Below are 20,093 nucleotides of genomic sequence, written 5' to 3'. Positions count from 1 at the left end.
GTGGCCTGAAGAGAAAAAAAAAGAAAAAAAAAAAGAAAGAGAGAGGAGAAGAGGGGGGGGGGGTAGAGCGGCTCCCAGTCAGGACCCGGCTCTCGTCGTTCGTGGTAAAGAGCCGGCTGTCAGTGCCGTTCCGTTCGTGACCGACACATCACTAATGCGCATGCGTAGATGAGATCTGGAACATCACGTATGCGAAAGAGCCAACTTCGTCGAGGAAAGGTCATTTTTTTGAGTTCTCTGCTCTGCGTTGACACCAGGTGGACGAGCAACATCCACTCCTGACTAAACAGTATTGAAATGAAAAAAGAAAACCCTTAGCAGAGGATGGTTTCGATCCATCGACCTCTGGGTTATGGGCCCAGCACGCTTCCGCTGCGCCACTCTGCTTATGGAGTGTACCAGGAGTACTACTTTATTTTAAAGAAATAGTATCGTTAATGAATCATAGACGCTTTACACAAAAAAATAAAACTGAGGATACCAGCGACACACTAGAGACATGAGACAACATTCGCCACTTCATCTCTTGTTCGAATTCCCACATGCAGGCCCACATCCAGTAGATAAGGCCCTCATGAAATAAAGACATGTAAACAGTAACCTGGTTAAACTATGTGTAAACTAACTACACAGCTTTTCACTAACTTTAATACAGACGTCGACGTCCCTTTGTCTGAGGTCCAGCTTTGCGGAAGTGGTTTCATCATTGTGCCACTAGAGGGCAGAGTTCATCCAAACCTCTGTGTAAACACTGGTGTACAGTTATTTATAAAATATCTGCCTCAGACATTAAATGTGCTAAATCTTACATGCTTTAATAAGATGAATTGAAAATAAATGATACACGTGCAATTTACCTCATATTTTCAATTCATATGATAAACTGATTTAAACAGATTTTCATTGTCCCTGAGACAATGAAGATCTATTCTATTCTATTCTATTCTATTCTATTCTATTCTATTCTATTCTATTCTATTCTATTCTAGTCTAGTCTAGTCTAGTCTAGTCTACTCTGTCTCACATGTATATTGGCTTATATCTGTTTATACAACAGATGTCTAAAAGTTTCAGTGTATAGTCTTTGTAAAGTGAATGTTTTGTAATTTACAGTGTTGTAAAGTAGATGTGGTAGATGAGACAAAAAAAAAACAAAAAACATTTTGAATAAAAACCATTCTGTCATTCCTTCTCATAATTCCCCATTTAGACCATAGACTGACTACATATGTGAAACTATGTCCAACCAGCACTTGGACTGAATTTATAAGTGACTCAAACCTAGTATAGTTTCACTACAGTTATTCTATATCCACGCCACATACTCTGCACATTATTCCAGCTCAGATTCCTCTTGTGTCTATCAAGGCTATGGAGAGAGAGAAAACAGCTTTGTCCAGCTAACTTTATTTCACACACCCTAATATGAAACCAGAAATATTTTTCTGTGGAATTTGCAGAATAACATCCTGAAAAAGCAAACACTCAAGTGAAGAACTGTCAGAGAAAAATGTAATGTAGTATTGCTTCCAGATAATTACATTATGTTGCAGTTTCCCTCAATTTGAATGCTTGAAAATGCAAGGTCTTAAAAATTGAGGAAACAAACAGGAGACGTGTCTATGAGTTTATTTCATTACCGTTGTTTATGTTATTGTGAGCAATAATAAACTTAATCAAGATGATTAAATAAAGTTAAATTACAAATGCTGCTCCCTGTTTCCATTTTATTTCACACCCCATTATAGCATTAATATTATAAAGTGATTGTTTCTCAACTCTAACTTTGTAAGAGTAATCTGCAAACTGTAGATATTTTTATTTTATCTGTTAATGAATGTTTGGGACATTACTGCCACTTACTCAAACTTTTATGGTGATTAATACTTTGGTCTCTGCATCTGTACAGATATAAATTCGTCCGATCAAGCAGTAACCCTTGGACACATTTTGTGTTCAACAGTCTTTGTCATGTAAGCAGAGTAACTTATATACATGTATTATACATATTTGGGTAGGTATTTATAAGCACTTTAACATTATGTTTAACCAAATTTGGGGAGATAAAATTTTAAGATGAAAAATGTCAAATTACTGCTCGGTAACACGTGGACTTGAAATGGACATCAATTTTTTAAGCTTTACGCAAACATTCAAAACATGCAGTTCTCGACAGAAATTGATATCAAGTAGGACAAAACCTTTTAGACATGATGTTCAATTATGCTGAAAATAAATTTTGGAGTAAAATGTTGAAAAGTCTCGGTTTTATTGACATGAGAATGTGGTAACATGTGGACAGGCTGCCATAGTAACACATGGACGACTCTTTACCATTGTATGCATGACCCAAAATCTATTTAAAGATCATTACTTTCTGAAAGTTTCACTCAAATATCTGAATTATACATTTAGTAACTTGATTTTTTTTTTTTTTTTTTGTGGTAACACATAGACAGGGCCTTTACGCTGCTCACAAATGTTCAAAGTCATAAATATCAATAATATTCACAAATAATGAAAATATAATAACTTAACAATCATCTATATAATCAACAGATTGACTTAATTTACAAATATTTTAGATATAATTTTTAGCGTCAAATTTGAGCTATTCCTATGGTGTAAAAAGTACAATCGATAAAATCGGTTGTAACTTTTTTTTCTACAAGCAGTATTTTAAAAACGATAACAGTTCCATAAAATAAAGATCTTTAGCTAAAAAATGAGCCCACTTGATAAATGATTTGTGCAAATTTACTTTTTCATGTTGATGTTCACTTTTGCTTGATCGGACTCAAATGTTATCTACTTTTCCTTGTTTCCTACACTCAGAAAAAAGACAATGACAAGTAATATATCCATCATTAAGATAACCAGCCTGTCTCCACAACCAGTACACAAAGTCACATACAGGGAGGGAAAAACAGAAGTGGACAAAACTGTATGAGAATGAAGTCAAAATGCACCGGAAAGCTTTTGTACATTATGCTCTCTGTTGTGGGAATTGATCAAAATACAGAACAGAGACATACTTGTGCTTAGAGGTCACTGATTGTGATTCTAAAGATAAAAGATGATTTCCTCATTGATAGTCCTAAAACTCAAGAGTTTACAATTCTATCAACAGGCAGAGTCAGAGAGGTGTCACACTGGCCTCACATTCTGAGAACCTTTTGTGCTAAAGTCATTGTCTGTAAAATAAATAAAACATTTTGACCTGCAGTTATTAGCAAATGATCTCCACTTGTTTAACATCCATCATTTTCTCCTCTGTTTTTTCCTCTATTATTACTTCATTTTCCACCTTCTTTATTTCCTCTTCTTCTCTGTTCCCATTCTCTTGCTTCTTCCACTCTTCCTCCTCCTCTTTTGGGTTTGCTTCTACTTCTTCGTCACCTTCCAGCTGTTCATCACAGTCCTCTGCCGTCATTTTCCTCCTCCGCCTTCTGTCTCGGAGGGCGCAGGGCAGACAGTTGGCCAGGAATAGGACAGTGAAGAGACAGAAGAGGGAAAGGACGGCGCTCACTCCAACCTCCAAGTCCAGAGCTCCGTGTTCATTGTCCTCCCCTCCACCTCTGTCTTTCTCCTGGCTTGGAGAGAAGTACACAGCGCCATCCTCCTGGCTTGGCATCAGAATGGCTCTTTCTAGGTTGTTTCGACTGATCATCCCTCCATTTCCAACCTCGTTCCAGTCTCTGTTAACCATCCTCCCACTGATTTTGTCATAGTATTCCCTGCTGGTGCTCATGTTCTCATTCTCAGCATTTTCCTCATCAAAGTTTGACCCATACACATCACTTTCTGACTCAGCCAGTGTGTCAGAAATATTAAATTCAAAGTCCTCGCCTTCTTCATCTTTGTCCCCTACTGGTTTGAAGAAGTCCAAGTCTAGGTTGACTCTTATCCACCCAGATCCTCTCGCCAGTCTCCGTGTCCCACCTCTCCCTCCAGTTTCTATGAAATCCTTGTCATCCTCAGACAGAGAGTTTGAGGTGATTGGCTGGTCTACACAGGTCGAAACCAGAAGTTCTGCACGCAGCAGGGGCCCGCCTCCATCGCCCTGGGCGAAGATACGCTGGTTGGGTCCCGGTGACACGACAACCACAGTCTCAGCTAAGGAGGACAGGCGAAGGTCAAAGGGAATACCGCCGAAGAATGAGAGGAGAGTGGCGGTGTCGTCACTGAACTGGAGCCAGACACTGATAGAGGCCTCCTGAAGGGAGACAGCAGGGTTAGTCACAGAGAAATATATGACACAACCAAACCTTCTCCTACCTAGATGAATGTCAGTCCTAACAAAAATACATAGAGGGGTGACAAACTAAAGGGAAAACATGACAAGGGTTAGCTCTTAAGGCAAGGCAAGGCAGATTTATTTGTATAGCACAATTCATACACAGGGCAATTCACAGTGCTTTACAAAAATGGACAAGAGACAGATTAAAAACACACAATTACAATTAAAACATAATCAATAAAACATAAATAATAATCAGCTAATAATCTTAGATGACAGAGCCCCATTCCACAGGCCATGAGTCAAACAGAACTCCGCTCAATTACATCAATGTTTGTCAGTTTTAACATCCATCCATCTATCCATCCATCCATCTTCTTCCACTCATCCAGGGCCGGGTCGTGGAGGCAACAGTCTAAGCCAGGATGCCCAGACTTCCCTCTCCTCAGACACCTCCTCTAGCTCCTCAGGGGGGATCCCGAGGTGTTCCCAGGCCAGCCAAGAGACATAGTCTCTCCAGCGTGTCCCAGGTCTTCCCCAAGGCCTCCTCCCGGTGGGACATGCCTGGAACACCTCCCCAGGGAGGCGTCCAGGAGGCATCCGAAACAGATGCCTGAGCCACCTCAGCTGGCCCCTCCTGATGTGGAGGAGCAGCGGCTCTACTCCGAGTTCCTCCCTGGTGACTGAGCCCAGCCACCCTTCGGAGGAAACTCATTTCAGTGGCCTGTGTCCAGGACCTTGGCCTTTCGGTCATGACCCAAAGCTCATGGCCATAGGTTAATATATTGAATCAAATCTAAATGAAGCTATATTTATAATGGGTTTTATACACATGCCTGTACATGTGTATAAATGTTTGTTTGTGTAAGAATACATGTGTATATGTACCGTATACGATAGTCGCAGTACAGAATTCAACGTGTGTGTGTTAGTTAGCTAGTTCGTCCAATGTCATTGACACTGACAGCAGAGCAGTTTCATGTAGGACAGCTGAAAAAATATCGACAGATTTTCTAGTTGAAAACATGATGTTACAACATAGATGGATGACAATAGTGGAAGGGCCCTTTTCCAACATTTAAATGATAAACTGTAGTGTGTTTGGTGAGAAAACATTAAATGGTTTCCGAGTTATGCACCACAAACAAAATGACACAGGAAAATAACTGACATGGAAACATAATGTTATGAAGTTGCTACTGATTTGTCAGCTGAACTGATACACCTGACTGAACAGTTCAGAGACTGGGAGGTCCCACTTATCATTAAGGAATGACCAATTATTATCATTATATATAATCTGATTTTGACAACCACAAAACCTCAAAGCATATGACAGAACCATGGCTCGCTGTCCATCAATATCATCAACACACAGAAGGAATATGTTTTGGAAGATTAATCAAAGAGCGTTGAAGATGTTCAAGTTGGACTTTCTGCACAAACATCTTAATAAAATAGCTGATTGTTTTTGTCACCGTTATCTTTGCACATCTTTAGCAAACTCTCACCTGGTGATGGTTATACAAGATGTTGTAAGCAGTCACTGTAGCTGTGACAACGGACGGGTGGGCGGGGCTACTATTGACTGTCATGCCAAGACCACTGACCACCTGCACAGACAGGTCGCCAGGGGTAACAGGGACAGAGGTCACAACAATGTCACAGCTGCCCAGTACGCCATCCCACTGCTCAGACACAACCTGACAAAGACAGAAACAGGTGATGGGGATGATTCTAAATGGAAACACACTCCTTTTTTTGTAAAATCACCTACATGAAGCGATGTCTTTCCTGGTTGCAAACCAGTCACATAGTTTCGTGCACCAAGAGAAGCCACCCGTGGGTCTTCAATTCTCAGCCAGTTACGGACCAGCTCAGTTACATCCACGAACCAATCAGGAGAGTTCAGCAGGTGTGTTGTTCTGCTGTTAGAGTCCAGAGCTGTGAACTGTGTCAGAACCTGGACCGAGGAGCGTTGGTACACTGGCAAACACCTGAAAAGACAAAACCAGAGTCTCTGCCAGAGTTCTTATTCTTATTTAGTCTTTGAACTGGGTTCTATTTCATTTTAGATTTAGTCAAGCATAATTAGTTTTAGTCTTATTTTAAGAAATGGAGTTTTAGTTTATTTTTTCAGATATTATGAGGAAAGCCTTGATTTATAGAAGATAAAAACATCAGATAAAAAAATATAAAACATAAAATAATGATAATATGATTTATTATGATCCATTAACATTTCATGGAAACAAACATTTTGATAGTTTGTCAAATTACCATTGATTTAGAAATAATTACAATCCTCAGTGAAAACTTTGTTGAGATGACCATCTAGAACAAGCCGGCCCAACAAAAGGGTCCAATCTGACCCGTGGGCTGAATTTGTGAAATGCATATATTATATTGAATATATTAACAATTCATAGTGTCAAAATTACTTTAGTTCAGGGGCCACATGCAGCCGGATTTGATCTCAAATGGACCAGACCAGTAAAATACTATCATAATAATCTATAAATAATGACAAATCCAATTTTTTGTCTTTTATGTTTACATTTACAAACTATCCTTTCATAAAAAATGTGAATAACCTGAAGAAATGTGATATTAAGAGAAAGGATTACAATTTAAAACATTTTCTGCTTGTTACTAAATGCTTTGTTTCCACTGCAATCTCCAAGTTGTAAGGCACATGTTTAGATGATCAATCAATCAATCAATCAATCAATCAAATTTTATTTATATAGCGCCAAATCATAACAAAAGTTATCTCATGACACTTTACATATCATGATACATGATCATGATAAGCTGAGGCATAATATTGTTACAATTGCACTAACTTTTCTAAGAAATTAATGATTGTTCATGCTACTCACATTTTATTTGAAAGATAGTTTGTAGATGTAAACGTTTTCATAATGTTATTTTACTTTTTTTCACTCTACAATATAAAGAAAAGTTTGGAGTTGACATTATTTACAGGTTATTATTGTATGTTATTCTTTTTACTGGTCTGGCTCACTTGATATCAAACTGGGCTGTATGTGGCCCCACAACTAGAATGACTTTGACACCCCTGATCTAGAACAACAGTGATATATTTGAGATGCATTGTTTTTGGTCTTGCAAACACTACTTCAGTTAATCTTTCAGTGAGTGATAGAACGCGCACACACGTATATGATGAATTAAAAAGTGTGATAATACAGAGGCAGATGTGTACCTGTCCTCTGTGAAGTGGTTCCAGCCGTCAATAGCATTCAACACAGGGTCTGCCAAAGACACTCGAAGGGGCACTGAAGGAGCCCAGACCGCCAGACACACAGAGCCACTGAGCGTGCCCAGAAAAAACTCCACCACTGCACAGGTGTTACCCTCTCCTGATTCACTCCCATCAACAAAGACGATGGAACAATCACTGGCCACCTTTAACAAAGCAAAGGAGAATCCACTGGTAATTCACACATATAAAGTCACCAAAAACATCACTTACTGTACATATGTGTACAGATGAAACCTACACTGTGTTCATTACTAAACTGTGGAGGGTTTATTGGTGCATATCTGAACATCGAAGACCTCCTTCCTGTCAGTTTTTACCAGATGTCAAACTGAACTCCTAACACTAGTTTACTGCGTAGACGTAGTCATGTGCGTTTTGGTATGATATCCTGACGAGACAGGAAATAAGCATATTTTCCAAAATGATAAGACCTGTTTATGTCAACATTATCATAATTTTTAGCTCACCAGCCAATACATCATGAGCTATTGTGAAGGCGCTGTGCCGTCGTCTTCTTTGTCGTTGTCTTTGTCGTTGTGTTTATGGGTGTCTTTGTCGTCGCCTTCATCATCACCTTCGTCATCATCTTCTTAGTCGTCGTCATCTTTGTCATTGTCGCCAGCATTGTTTTTGTCGGTGTCATTGTCGTCGCCTTCATCGTCGTCGTCTTCGTTGTCGTCTTTGTCATTGTCTCCAGCATTGTCTTTGTCGTTGTCTTCGTTGTCATCTTCGTCATTGTCTTTGTCATTGTCTTCGCTGTTGTCTTCGTCATCATTGTCATCGTCATTGTCTTCGTCGTCTTCATCGTTAATGTCTTCGTCATCGTTGTCTTCGTCATCGTTGTCTTCGTCATCGCTGTCTTCGTCATCGCTGTCTTCGTCATTGTCTTTGTCCCCGTCTCCGTCACTGTCTCTGTTGTCGTCTTTGTCATTGTCTTTGTCGTTGTCTTTGTCTTCGTTAGCAATTTCTTCAAACATCTTTTCTGACAAAACTACTCGTTGGATCCATTTCAAAATTTATATGCAACTTTTTTGGGGCAATGTCTACAAAGTTTGTTCACAGTTTTGACAAACTTAGGTTTTTGAATTTTTGATGCATTTTTGAAATATTGAAAATTTGCCTTTGATGGCTGATAACATGGAAATGTTAGAGATATCAATACTGTTATAACTGTGCAAGAAGATGAAATTATGTTGTGTTTTTTTTGGTCTGTATCTGGATAATCCCTCAGTTTTGTGTTGTTGTAGATGTTTTCCTGTTGTACCTTGATGATGTTCTCATTTGTAGACTGACACGTGACTGCAGCAGTGACATCTGACACCTGTTCATTACGGCTAATGGCCAACACGATGACAGAAAGAGACACTGGCTGATTGGTCAGTATGGCTGTGTTGATGATGGTGTTACCCTGGCAACAAAGAAAATGATAAGATCTATGTTAGATTAGTTTTAATGGAGTTTAGATATAGTTTACAGATTGGAACAATTCCGATTTGGTGTGAAGGTGTAAGTCCCCCAATAACTGAATAAATCAATGTCGTACTTCTGTGATCGGAGCGATGCCAATAATTGGCCGATCAGCAAATGAAAAGACGCTCACTCCCGTCCCAGGCAGTGAAGGGTGGCTTTGTCCAGAGTACTCCACCCACCAGGTAGCTGTTACTGCCATGGCAACTCCAAAACTCCTCCTCAGGCCATCAACAGACAGACACACCACCTGCTGGAGGAGAGTGGGACTGCAAAAGGAAGAGACATGACACTCAACTGTAAATATAGAATAGAATAGAATAGAATAGAATAGAATAGAATAGAATAGAATAGAATAGTCACTGTTAAAGGAACAATGAAAATCAGTTTAGCAGCTCAGTTCTTCAGCAGCAAAAACACAATCATCCGCTCTGCTGCCCTCACCACCCACTGCAGGTCCGATGACAAGTGCATATTCACATGCTGATGTATTTTATTCCAGTAGAGTTTAAAAGTTCAATATGGTATTAAGTATCTTCTAGTGGAGTTGCCTCTCACCTCACCTTCTGTCCTGAGCTACTGTAGAAATATCGCAGACTTCATGTAAGCAACCCTCTGTAGGTATACACAGCTCAGTCTAGGGTAACAAAAATAATTTGTATTTTAAAGTGAAAAAGTGCAGTACATTTCTGACACACTGATCCTTTGAATCCTTTGCTATTTAGACAGATAAATAAGCATTTTCACTTGGTTTAGGTTGAGGATTTTATTTATTTATATGTCGATGTTCTGCCTGGTTGTGACTCTACTCGTGTCCTGCAGCATTTCGTCTTGTACCCATTGATCAGACCTGGAAAATAAATGATAAGCTACTGTTCTTCAGTGTTATTAGAGTCATAATAAACATTGATTGTATATCAGGTAATTATTTATTGTTAAAAACATTAGGAAATAATTTATGTGATTAATCAATTTTAAAGTTATTATCTTCAAGATTTTTGCTTAAAAAGATTTGTGATGATATTACATGAGAGTCTTGTATTTACATTTTTAGGGATCTTGGTGACTGTGGCGACATTCATGCACACCTAAAAAAAGACTCTTGTTCATCAAAAGATCCATGATGTTCCAGAGTGGACACACCACCACAGACAAAATCTAACTCTATAGAAATCACAGTAATAATTGTAATAACCATATATGTAATAAACATATGTCAGATGACTGGCGATGCTTATAATATCACATTGGGGAAAAAAAACATTAACTATAAAAACCTTTTTTAATATATTATAGTAGACACCCAGCACAGAAGTCACTTAAGTTAAACAGTAGAACCTTGCCGTACAATTTAATTCGTTCATGACCATGCTCCTTTCATTCATGATCAATTTACTCATTTTACAAATCAATTACAAATGAATTGAAATATAATTGAACTGTTCCAGCCCCAAACAACCACCCAAAAATCCTTTTTTTAAGGGTTTTTAAAACAGAAATAGTGCAGTTACAAAGAAAATAACAATAATAAAAACAAATCAACTGGTTTTATTACCTTTAAGATGAGACGATCTGTGCGTGAGGAGGAGGAGGAAGATATTAAAATGTCAGGTAGAAGAATTTGTGGCATTTTCTCTCTTTTTACTTTAGTAATTCTTTCTGGCTTCACTTTCATCACTGTCTGCACTTGCAGGTCGTTTCATTATAAACATATCCAGATAAATCTGATTTGATCTGCTTTTTAAAATGTCCTGAAAATGCTCCAGACCATCATCGTATTAAAAAAAAGCAACTGTATGACCTGAACTTTATTTGTCTGGATGATTTTTTTTCAACAAAATCATAAACCTCTGTCCACTTTGCCAAGACTTCTTTTAATTTCCTGGTAGAGATAGCCTCCTCCACTAGACTGTCCTCATTGGAGAATTTCCTAATCTCTCCTCCTCCATCCAAATGCACCTGTTGGAGGAACGCCTGCTCCTACTGACCATTGATGTTCATATTTACGCACAAACATTCCCAAGAGCTGCGGCTCGTAAAGTGAACTTCTCACACAACAGTGGACTCTGTGCAGTTCCACTGTATTTGCATTGATCGTTTATGTCTCCTTATGACAACCGGAACATAAACAGAGCTCATGTTACAAAATTAGAATTCATAAGGATAATATAGTGTAAGACAAAGCCCTGGGTGTTAACAGGTTAAGAGTAAAGAGCAAATGAAACTCTTCACTTACTTATGTGTGTGTTTAGCGTTGCTGTGTTTCTGGCAGAGGATTGAAACCACATCATGTTTGGAGCCTTGAGTCTTCTCCAGGGTCACAGCCCACATGTCAGAGGTCAGAGTTCGCTGTGCCACCATCGACACCAGGCCCTTCTTCACCTTTAGCCTGAGGCCAAAGAAAGGTTTTTTGAGCATTTTGAATTCTTGAAAACACTTCACAACACGCATTTACATGGATCCTAATTTACTGTTAATAATGGGAATGATAGCTTAGTCAGAATAAATGTCTAATATATGGACCTTAGTCAGAATAGTCTGTTCAGGACACGTCAACAGTTGTAACTGCACTTGGTGTCTGTGAAATGCATAGCAGAGTATGATTGTTACCTTATGATAACAAATTCAGCACTGAAGTTTGCCCGTAGATTCACAGACACTCTGATTGGCTGTCCTATCAGAACGGGTCCCCTGTGGTAGCGAATCATGACATGGGAGTCCAGACTAAGCTCCTCCTCTTCCTCCTGCCCATTTAAACAGGTTTCCTCGACTTTGGTCCGGTCCCGTGCTTTGTCTTTCTTCTCCTCTTTCAATGCTATTGCTTTAATATAAAACAGCTGCCTCTGGAACTGATCACCTCTGTCCTCGAAACATCTGTATGGACAGTAAAAGGTAAAAGCGAAAAAAGATTGATCAAAGTCGAATAAACACTAGGGGATGGGTTTAAACATGAAACTTTAAACTATGCATGAACAAAAAAGTTGGAGTGCATTTTGAAATGATATCTGTCAGTTATCTCATCGTGTCAATATTATGTGTGCCGATTCACTTGAACATACCCAGGTGGTGTAAACTGTAGGTTGGTCACTGTTTCAATGGAGGAATAGTATAGCTGGATTTGGTTTTTTGTTGGATCCCGGTACCTGAGGGCCTGTGGAAATCCACCTTCCTCTTCAGCTCCCGAGTTGTATCTGAATGTGGAGTGTAAAGTACATATAATGGTGAAAAGTCAGATTTAGAGCCCATTCAGTCCATCCCTCTAAAGGTTAAATTATCTTGTTTATATTGTTAATCCAGACCACTACAGGGGTGATCAGAACACAGACCTGTACTAACACCAGCTAGACATTCTTATTTTAATTCTTTAATGTTATTAAACCACAGAAAAACTACAATTTGTGTGGACATTGGTCATCCATACACCTTACCACTGTGCTTCATGGTTCGCAGACAGGATATCACGGGGACATTAATTACTCTTTTCTGGGGATTCAGAACATTTAACACATAATATATTGAGTGATTTCACCATCAAAAGTAGGAGGGTGCAACTTAGATGGAGACGAGCGTAAAAACTGAAACTGAAGAGGTACAAATTATATTGTGGAGAGTAAAATTATTATGAATACATAAGAAAAGTGAGAGGGCGCACATAATTAAAATGCTCGCTCACTTTTGCAAAATCACCTCTCACTTTCTAATTTCAATGCTTGCTTCTCTTTTCTTTGTTCACAATTCTGTTGTCTGCTCGCTCTCAGTTTTATGTTCTCCTCGCTCTTGATTCTTCACTGAGCTACACCTGCTTCCAATTTCCTGGGAATGATGTCAACGGATTAAGACTCTACTAGATGATCAACAGTCACCACCTGGGTCCTGGGTTCAATGGTGTGTCTAATGCTGCATTCCAGAGTGCTGGGAGGTAGAATATACTGAATCTCACTTAGAGTTAACTACATCCCACCTCAAAGTATTCAGGACTATCCATGTTGAACATAAACAACAAACACAGAGATCACAAATCTAAACTCCTATTTGCTTTGTTACTGAAGAGGCATTTTAACTGTCAACAGTACCGTGTTCTCATATACACAAACGAGAAGGAAGAGGCAAAATGATGGATGAGCTAATTATACATTGTGAATTTTTTATCATTGCAAACTTGCACACTGTGCGCCACTATTGTTGTGTTGATGTCACATTGTAGTTCGTGGTGAGGTCAGGGTACTTCTATCTGGCCCCACTTTGCAACAAGGACCCCTGACTTGGACAGGCTTTCCAATGCATTTTACCGAGTTGGACGTCGGAAACTTCCCATCTCCCAGCACTGTGAAATCCTGCATTAGTGAAAATCTACATTTGGAGGATGAGCACAATGTGGAGCCATGGCATCTGAAGAAACTGTAAGGCTTTAATCCGTCAACTAGCAAATATCGATGCTCATGTACAATGAATGTGAGAGAAGGACCCCCTTTCTAACTGATTATTATTTAAACTGGCTTACATTACTATTTAAGTGAGGCATTAAGTGATATGTGTCTAAATACTTAAAAGACTGGTAGCGTTAACTAGCTAACAATCAGCAGTCAAGTGACAAGTCATTGTATTGGCTGCTGAAAATGCAATCATTGATCGTCTAGTCGAGTCTTAATCCATGACATCATTCCCTTTAAAATTAGAAGCAAGTGTAGCTCAGCAAAGAATCAAGAGCAAGGAGAACATAAACCTGAGAACGGAAGTGAGCGTGGAAATCAGACAGTGAGAGGTGATTTTGCAAAAGTGAGCGAACATTTTAATTGTGTGCACCCTGTCACTTTTTTATGTGTCCACTATAATAATTTTACTCCCCACAATATTATTTTTACCTCTTCAGTTTAACTTTTTATGTTTCTTTCTATGTAAGTTGCACCGTCCTACTTTGGTTGGTGAATTCACTCCATAATAATGTAGCCTCCAACCCAAAAGACAGATAATAAACAGAGAAACATTCAGTTGTACCAGCTGTAAGCTTTTTTTTAATCCACTGGGGGAATCTGTGACAGAGTGCCTTGGCTAAAAGGTTCAATATGGATGATTCACACTTGTCCAACTGTTTATGTGACATTTGTGTTGGTGTTTTGTGCTGGGAGCTGGTTGACGACATCAGCTAACTCCTTTTCTGAGTTAGAACTGTCTCAGGTGTGTTTTTTCAGTCAAAAACCATGAGCTACTGTGTGCTTCAAAATTGGCAACATGGACAAATGACCAACCTAACATACAGTTCATGTAAGTGTTTTCCTTGTGCCACAGGTTAGATCTAGCCTCCAAAACTTGTAAAAAAAAAAATCTAGCCCACTTTTTTTTTTCTGTTCTGGGTTTGTTATTGGATAAGTGATTGCATAATCCCCTTGGCAGAGGTCATGTGGGACTTTTAATATCCTACCTCAGAGATGATGCATGCCGGCGTTTGACAGCTGAGTTTCTAGGTCCTCCACGTAGCCGTTCCCTCTTGTGAATTCGACGACGGAAGGGGATGAACGTGAGAAGCTTATCCATATCCTGATTTGACTGGTTACTTTGGTGATCTTCAAACCAATGAGTGGGCAGTGTCAGAGTTACCACACAAAGTCCTAAAGGGGGCTGAGAAAACACAAGTAAAGGTCAAAAAAGGTAGAACAAAGCCAATGATGAGTGAGAAACACAAAGTGTTGATGGCTACACATGCAGACTAATCATCACCTGTGTGATACAGGAGGCCTTGTGTTCCTCGGTTTCTTTGAAGGCGTGCAGTGTGATGCAGGTCCCAAGGGCGCTGGTGTCACTCCGCTTATGGAACAGTGCTCTGATCCTGAAACTCTCCCGGCCCTCCTCATCTCGCTCCCGCTCCACATGCTCTGAGAGGAGGGATGCAGACAGAGGAGACGAAACAGGGAGGGCAGGATCTGATATGTGCTGGGAACAGATGCAGAGATATGCAACGAATGAGACATAACATCAGCAGAAAGTGTAGCATTAGCACTTACTACTGTGCATTCATCAGCTGAACCCCATCAAACCATATTCATATCTCACCTGACCAACCTCTCTCTTCTTACCTGAGTAACTGAGTAGGGGCCAAAAGACGCTTGGAGGGCCGGTGTTGAGGCCCAGCCTGGTGGGGGGACCATGAACAGACTCTGTGAGGAGGAGAAGGGGCTGGAGTTGGAGAACAAGGGGCCCAAGTCTGCCTGAGAGAGGGGCAGAAACTTCCATGGAGGAGGCACAACTGACATGTGGACGGGTAAGGAGAGAGGGAGGGAAGGCTGGAGGAGAGCTGGAGGAACTGAAGATGAGAAAAGTGGAAGAGAAGAAAAACCAAAGTACAGATTAGATTAGATTAGATTAGACTTTACTGATCCCACAAAGGGGAAATTCACTGGTCAAGGCAGCAACAGAATAAAGTGCAAGAAAAAATGTGCATGCATAAACATAACACAACACAAAAGACAATGTAAAAATAGTAATAACAGTAGTAAGTAATAAACCTCTATGGATAATATTCATATTTGCATGAGTGTAAAACTGCATTATGTCAGCCAGTACAGATGAGACACAGATACTGAAGGAGCTGCTCAGAGCCTCCACACTCAGATGCAGTGGGTGAGAGGTATTGTCTGTGATGGACGTCAGCTTGGCTAACATCCTCCTCTCACCCACCTGCTCCACATTGTCCAACAGGCAGTCCAGGACAGAGCTGGCCCTCCTGACCAGCCTGTTCAGTCTCTGCCTGTCCCGTTCAGTGCTGCTTGCTCCCCAGCAGACCACAGCATAGTGCACAGGTGTCAAACATGCAGCCCAGGGGCCTAATCCGGCCCGCCAAAGGATCCAATCTGGCCCATAGGATGGATTTGTGAAATACAAAAATTACACCGAAGATATTAACAACCGAGGATGTCAAAATAATTTTAATTCAGATTCCACATACAGACCAATAAGATCTCAAGTGGGTCAGGACCAGTAAAATACTATCATATTAAACCTATAAACAACGAAAACAGTGTAAAAAAAAAAAAAAGTAAAATTACATGAAAATGTTTATATTAAAAGCTGTTATTTTACAAAAAAATGTGAAAAACCTGAAATGTCTTAAGATAAGTAAATGCAATTTTACCGATATTCTGCCTGTTATTAAATGTTTCGTGCATTTGTAATTGTAATGTAAGTTGCAATGCACATGTGTAAAAGATAAACTGATAATCTGAGGCAGAATATTGTTAAAATTGGACTTGTTTTTCTTGAGATGTTTCCAGTTGTTCGTGTTATTCAGATTTTTGTAGATGTTAACATTATAATAATTTAATTTGACTTTTTTCACTGTTATTATTTTACTGGTCCGGCCCACTTCATATCATATTAGGCTGTATGTGGCCCCTGAAATAAAAGGAGTTTGACACACCTGGCGTAGTGGATAGCAGAAACCACAGGGTCATAAAATGTCCTTATCAGAGGCCTGTGTACTCCAAATGACCTCAGTCTCATCAAAAGGTAAAGACGACATGGGCCCTTTTTGTACAAAGTATCTGAATTAACTTACATGTCCAGTCCAGTTTATTGTTTAGATATCCCAGGTTTCTAAAACTGTCCACCAGCTCAATGTGCAAGCCTTGAATGTTCACCATTGCAGAGGGGAGTGGATATATTTTATACATATGCATGAAGAATATCAAACTTAGACACATTATTTATTTATGAAAAAGTGATTCTAATTGGGCTTTCCCCAAACTCACCTACTACAAAAATCCAAATGGGAAGCAGCAGCATCTTCACCCTGTGTTTACTCCTCAACATAGCAGACCTGCCGTCATGTCCCATCACTGCAGGAAAAACAGTAGAACATACGATGAATTATAGGCTGCATGGGTTTACATACACCTTTGTAAAACATATTCAGAGTTTGTCATACTCTGTTAATTCATTTAAACCCAACTACTTTATACAGAGTTAATACTGGGGGCTACTTTCTACTTGAATTAAATGCTATGCAGATAGATAGATAGATAGATAGATAGATAGATAGATAGATAGATAGATAGATAGATAGATAGATAGATAGATAGATAGATAGATAGATAGATAGATAGATAGATAGATAGATAGATAGATAGATAGATAGATAGATAGATAGATAGACTATTTAAATAAAATAGGAGAATTTAAAATAATACATAAGAGCAAACACACATTATAGGCGGCGTATTTTTGAGTTCATTCCATCAGACCCTTTTGACAAAAATAAGACACTACTTGTATATCATATGTCTTTTATTGTCATTAGAGTTTTTAGCAGGCAAAGTGAGGCCGACTCTGTTACCAGGGTCCTAAACTATGCAGAAAGCGGGAACCTGTGTGAACATATGGCAACAGTTGAAATCAAAGATAATTAATTATTAATCAAGTTATCCCCATGAAGACACCTGTTCAGGTTTGACAGATGTTCCCACACCCACTCAAAGCCTACACCTGTGACTGCCCACGGATCAGCTTCACGTCAGAGAACAGAGCTCCAGAGAACAGGCTCTGAAATGCCTCAGAGATGGTTTTTACTTTCTTAATTTCTCTCAGCATAGATTTTTTTTTTTTTTTTTTAACCTCCGCCAAGGAACGGCAGAGGTTATGTTTTCATCGGGGTTTGTCTGTTTGTTTGTCTGTTAGCAAGATAACTCAAAAAGTTATGTTCGGATTTGGATGAAATTTTCAGGAAATGTTGATACTGGCACAAGGAACAAATGATTACATTTTTGTGGTGATCGGGGGGGGGGGGGACTGATTGGCCTTGGTCTTGATGGAGGTCTGTGCTCTCTGAGTGCCTTTATAGTTTTTATTTATTTATTATTTATGACTACGTTTTTAAATGTTCTACCTTTAAATTTCTATAATATTTTTTATGCTCTGACTGTAAATAATGATTTTCTACCACAGCGAACCATCTACTTTCTTCACATCTCACTTAGGAAGAAAAATGGCCCATTAAACTTTAAGGAAATATTAATTTTATATCTCAAATCAGCATGAACTGGACATCTTATGAGTTGTTTGTTCATATAGTTTATAAACATCAATGCTGAGAGAAATTAAGTAAAGACTATCTCTGAGGCACTTTAGAAGCAAAGATAACAATTTAAACAAAACTAACCAATGCAATGCAGTAATATTTAGATAGATTTCATAAGATAGAACTATAGTGATGCTTTGGGCAGAGCTCTCAGGAAATTCATTATCACAATATAGAATTATATTATGATATTTGGGGTTATTGTTTTGTAGCCCAGACCCCTGTTGGAAAAGAAACACCTGAATTCAATGTGTCCCCATAGTGTAGTTTGCTAATGTCAACAAACTCCTACACAAAACTCACATAAGCCTACAAGCACACACAATTCTTACATACTGAAACTTTTACTAGCTCACAATGGTGGCTTTTAAAGTTTACTAACCTGGTAAAGGGATGGGTTAGAGCAAGATAAATGTTTCTACAACAAATCTGTTAAAGGTATACACAGTGCAATAACAAGATAATGACCAAATCTGTGATCACAACAAGTTTGTCTTATTCCCAGTTTGTTTGATTAAGTAGCAGCAGACCAGTCATCTTGTTATTTGTATGATTTGACTTTTGACTGTTCCCCGAGTTCTGACAGACTTTGGAAAAACAGTATTTTCCTACCATGCACCATGGTCATGGAATAATCTTCAAAAAACTGGAAAACTATAAACAATCATTTCTGTTAATGATTTTAAAAGTATGGAGAATGCAGTGGAGGAATGTCACTGTTTTTCTTGATGCCACTATGATTAAATAGTTGTTATTGTGTTTTATTGTTCATTGTGTATCATGTATGTGTTTTGTGTTGTTTGGATTCTTTGTATGGCTGCTACCTTGGCTAGGTCTCCCTTGCAAAAAAGATTCCTAATTTCAGTGGGACTTCCTGATTAAATAAAGGTAAAATAAAACAAGTAAATGTAATTGTCAGTCAGTACATCATTGTTATAAATGTATGTGCACACACATTAGTTTCATAGACATATAGTCAAACAGCTCAGCTGGGTGAGATTTGGTTCAATTCGTGACTTGCTGCACAAGATGAAAGACCATACAGAGGAGCACAGAGTTAAATATAATGATCCCATGTGTGACGATAATCACTGAACCGGTTAGATGACACAGCACCATGAAGTTACAGAACACACAGACACACACACCATTGACATGCCACTTGCCACACATCAGAGAACGCACAAGCAAAGGATGTTTTCTCATCCACCGTTTACTTACCTCTGTCTGTTTCAGATCCAGATTACATCTTTTCCTCGAGTGCATTCTGGAGCAACTTGAGCTCTTCATCATCAAAGCGTCAATCAATGAAAAACAATGAAATTTTTCCAATTCATGCGTTCCTGGTGTTGCTCTCTTTATTACTCTCTCTTTTCTGCTGTAAACCTCTGCACTCTCTTTCTCTTTCTCTTCCCTCTCCACTCTCTCTCTCTCTGAGCCAGATTCACACAATACGGATTTATTGGTTTAAAACGGTAAATAATCCCTCTCTCTCCCCTCTCTTATGTCCCTCCTCCCTCCCTCAGTTCTTTACAATCCCATATTTTTTATATAGGTTTTGCGTCTTGCTCTCCTTCTCTCTTTTGCTTTACTTCATTTTGTTTGAATTTTTTTCACTGTCCCTCCTCCTTTAGAGGCACAACAAACAATTTGCAAAGGAAAAGGACAACATTTAGAAATGAGAGGTTTTTCTTTTCACATTAGTTCACTGAGTGTGTGTGTGTTTGTGTGTTACACTGTCTGGTGGGAAATACTGGCATCTCCACCACACACACCATCTAATAGACATTCACACTGTATGTGTTGTAATTAGAAGAAAACTGTCTCTCTCTCTCTCTCTCTAAGCCTGGAACTTTGTATAGTGGCGGTGCATTAAGATGATAATGTGTAATTTCAAGCTTAGCAGTTGAAGCCAAGAGCATGTCAGAGCAGTTCAATGTAAATGCTCTACACAGCAAATCCTGTATTTAACACTGTCAGGGCAGGAATTACAGTTCCACATTACTGCTTTATTTGACAGTTTTCCTCAT

The 20,093-nt window shown here is 39.1% G+C and overlaps 1 protein-coding gene and 1 non-coding gene across 2 annotated transcripts; both read right to left on the bottom strand.

Moving 5' to 3' along the window:
* Nucleotides 1-315: 315 nt before the first annotated feature.
* trnam-cau (transfer RNA methionine (anticodon CAU)) lies at nt 316-387 on the bottom strand. The gene has a single exon. It is a non-coding gene; the product is annotated as a tRNA-Met (tRNA).
* A 2,473-nt stretch (nt 388-2,860) lies between these two features.
* Nucleotides 2,861-19,483, bottom strand: tmem132a (transmembrane protein 132A). Its single transcript, XM_030133145.1, has 14 exons — nt 19,285-19,483; nt 16,739-16,825; nt 15,068-15,294; nt 14,712-14,924; nt 14,416-14,612; nt 12,056-12,187; nt 11,607-11,870; nt 11,233-11,385; nt 9,073-9,265; nt 8,794-8,937; nt 7,470-7,672; nt 6,018-6,237; nt 5,752-5,943; nt 2,861-4,216 (listed from the first exon to the last, which is right to left on the bottom strand). Exons 2-14 carry the CDS (start codon nt 16,821-16,823, stop codon nt 3,230-3,232), a joined length of 3,210 nt encoding a protein of 1,069 aa, XP_029989005.1. The 5' UTR covers nt 16,824-16,825; nt 19,285-19,483; the 3' UTR covers nt 2,861-3,229.
* Nucleotides 19,484-20,093: the final 610 nt, after the last annotated feature.

Source organism: Sphaeramia orbicularis, chromosome 1 (genome assembly GCF_902148855.1).
Source record: "Sphaeramia orbicularis chromosome 1, fSphaOr1.1, whole genome shotgun sequence".
Classification (NCBI taxonomy): domain Eukaryota; kingdom Metazoa; phylum Chordata; class Actinopteri; order Kurtiformes; family Apogonidae; genus Sphaeramia; species Sphaeramia orbicularis.
This window is presented reverse-complemented; position numbering and strand designations above follow the sequence as displayed.